At 57.2% G+C, this 2432-nt stretch overlaps 1 protein-coding gene across 1 annotated transcript in view; it reads left to right on the plus strand.

The window, feature by feature from the left end:
- Nucleotides 1-2164: 2164 nt before the first annotated feature.
- The window catches only part of ETH_00004255 (uncharacterized protein), a gene marked incomplete at both ends in the record, with an annotated part of 2527 nt that continues 2259 nt past the window's right edge, over nt 2165-2432 (plus strand). Inside the window, 2 exons of the mRNA XM_013377429.1 lie at nt 2165-2374; nt 2403-2431. Of these exons, the coding sequence (XP_013232883.1) occupies nt 2165-2374; nt 2403-2431 (239 nt within the window). The remainder of the gene's footprint in view (nt 2375-2402; nt 2432) is intronic.

Raw genomic sequence — 2432 nt, forward strand, 5'->3', positions numbered from 1 at the left:
ACAGCAGCAGCAACAGCAGCACTTACCTTGGCAGCCCTCGCTGCTGCCTTCAGCTTATCTAGGAAGCAGAAGCAGCTAAGCCGAGAACCTGTGGGGGGGCCCCCATGGGGGGGGCTCCCATAGGGGGGGCCCCCGTTGCTTCTGAGGAGAGGCAGAGGGGGCCCCAGCGGGGTCCCCCCTGAGACCCCTCGGGGGCCCCTAATGCACAGTTGAACCCCGTAACTACCTGTTGCCCTTGTCAGCAACAGCAGCAGCAAAAGATGCTGCAGCAGACGCGGGAAATGCTGCAGCAGCAGCAGCCGCTGCTGCTGCTGCTGCATGGCTATGAGCTAGGGGGCCCCGGGGCCCTCAGCATCGAAGCAAAGAACTCCTCAGTGCTCTCCAGTGCCCGTTTGTCTGTTAAATACTTTTGAATTTAATATTTCAATTTTGTTATCATTTTAAAATTAAAAATAAAGAAAGAATTCAAAGACAGAGGCCCCAGGCAAGCAGCGCCGACCACAAGACCCGGCGAGGGCCCCACCCAGCAGCCGACACCCCTGTGGGGGCCCCCGGAGGATTCCATGAATAAGAAATTATTTTTTCTCAAAAAGATTCTAAAAAGTATTTAAGTTGAATTGCGAAGTTTTATATGGCAAGCAGAGAACGCCAACTGCAGCAGATCTGCAGCAGCAGAAGTGCGGATGCACATCTGCAGCAGCTGATCTGCTGCAGCACGGTAACTGCAGCAGCTGATCTGCTGCAGCATGAGAACTACAGCAGCCGATCTGCTGCAGCATGAGAGCTGCAGCAGTTATTGTGCTGCAGCACGAGAGCCGCAGCAGTTGACCTGCTGCAGCACGAGAGTTACAGCAGCAGACCTCCTAGAGCAGGCGCGCATCAGCACATCTGCAGCAGCAAATTTGCTGCAGCAGCAAGCTGAAATGCTCGGGACTGCGCACATGTTGAAGTTGCTGTTGTTCTGCTGCTTATTCGCAAGTAGAAGCTGCTGCTGCCGCCGCAGCAGCAGCAGCCCAAGCTCCGCAGCCGCTCCAAGAAGTTGCCGCTGTCAAAGCTGCTGCTGCAGCAGGCACAGCAGCAGCAGCAGCAACTCAGCCAGGGACGTCCTCCCCCCTTTGCTGCCTCCTCCCGGGGGCAGCGAGGGCCCCGCAGGCAGCTGCCTAGCTAGTTATTTAGCTAGCCAGCTAGCCAGCCAGCCAGATAGCTAGCTAGCCGGCTAGCTAGCTAGCTACCTAGCTAACTAGCTGGCTAGCCACCTAGCTAGCTAGTTGTCTTGATAGCTAGCTAGCCGCTTAGGTAGCTAGCGACCTCGCTGGCTAGCTGTCTAGGTAGCTAGGTGCCTATCCGGCTAGCTTCCTAGCTAGCTAGCTAGCCAGCTAGCTAGCCAGCTAGCTAGCTAGCCAGCTAGCTAGCCAGCTAGCTAGGCAACGAGCTAGCTAAAAAATTGACTAAAGCTACTCTGGTTGCGTCTGCAGGCGAAGTCCACAGCCAAAGGCCAGCAGCAAAACAAGGGGCTTTCGGGGCGCAGCAGCAGCTTTCGGCGCCGCTTTTGCTGCTGCTGCTGCTGCAGCAGCAAGCAGCAGCTGCTGCTGCTGCTGCTGCTGCTGCTGCTGCTGGTTGGGCCTCATTGGCCTCTACTCGCTCTGTGTTGCTTCTCGAACTTTCCATCCTCGGCAAATTGCAGAGAGGCATCTGCAGCACACAAACACACCGAGCTGGCTAGCTAGCTAGCTAGCTAGCTGGCTAGCTAGCTAGCTAGCTAGCTGCTAGTGCTCTCTAGCTAGGTAGCTAGCTGGCTGCTGGCTAGCTAGCTGCTACCTAGACGGCGAGCTGCCTAGCCATCTGGTTATCTGACCACCTGCCCATGCAGCTAGCTAGCTAGCTAGCTACTTAGCTAGCTAGCTAGCTGGCTAGCTAGCTAGCAAGCTACCCAGCTAGCTAGCCAGCTAGCTAGATAGCTAGCTAGCTGCTTTGTCAGCTAGCTAGCTGGCAGACTAACCTCCAGCCCTCCTGGGGCAGAGCCACTGTGCTGCTGCGGAAGCAGCGCGGCTGCTGCAGCAGCAGCTCCTGCAGCAAATTAGCAGCAGCAAACACACTTGCGGGGCCCTCTGGCAGCAGCAGCAGCTTTTGCAAGCAGCAGCAGCAGCAGCAGCAGCAGCAAAGGATGACGCACCCTTCTTGCTGCCACTCTGAGGCTCCAGACAAAAGGCCCCACATGTCTCGGGGCGCTGTCCCTGGGCTCGCTCTGCTGCTGCTGCTGCTGCTGCTGCTGCTCTATGCTCTCGTCGTCGACCAAATCGATCAAATCATCTTGCTGCTCTTCCTCCACCTGCTGCTGCTGCTGCTGCTGCTGCGGGGGAAGCGGAAGTGCCACGTGCGGCTGCAGCACCGCGCAGCGAAAGAAAGAAACAGCAGCAGCACCAATGCCTGGC

This window comes from Eimeria tenella, genomic scaffold (assembly GCF_000499545.2).
Source record: "Eimeria tenella Houghton genomic scaffold, Eth_scaff50, whole genome shotgun sequence".
In the NCBI taxonomy this organism is placed as follows: Eukaryota; Apicomplexa; class Conoidasida; order Eucoccidiorida; family Eimeriidae; genus Eimeria; species Eimeria tenella.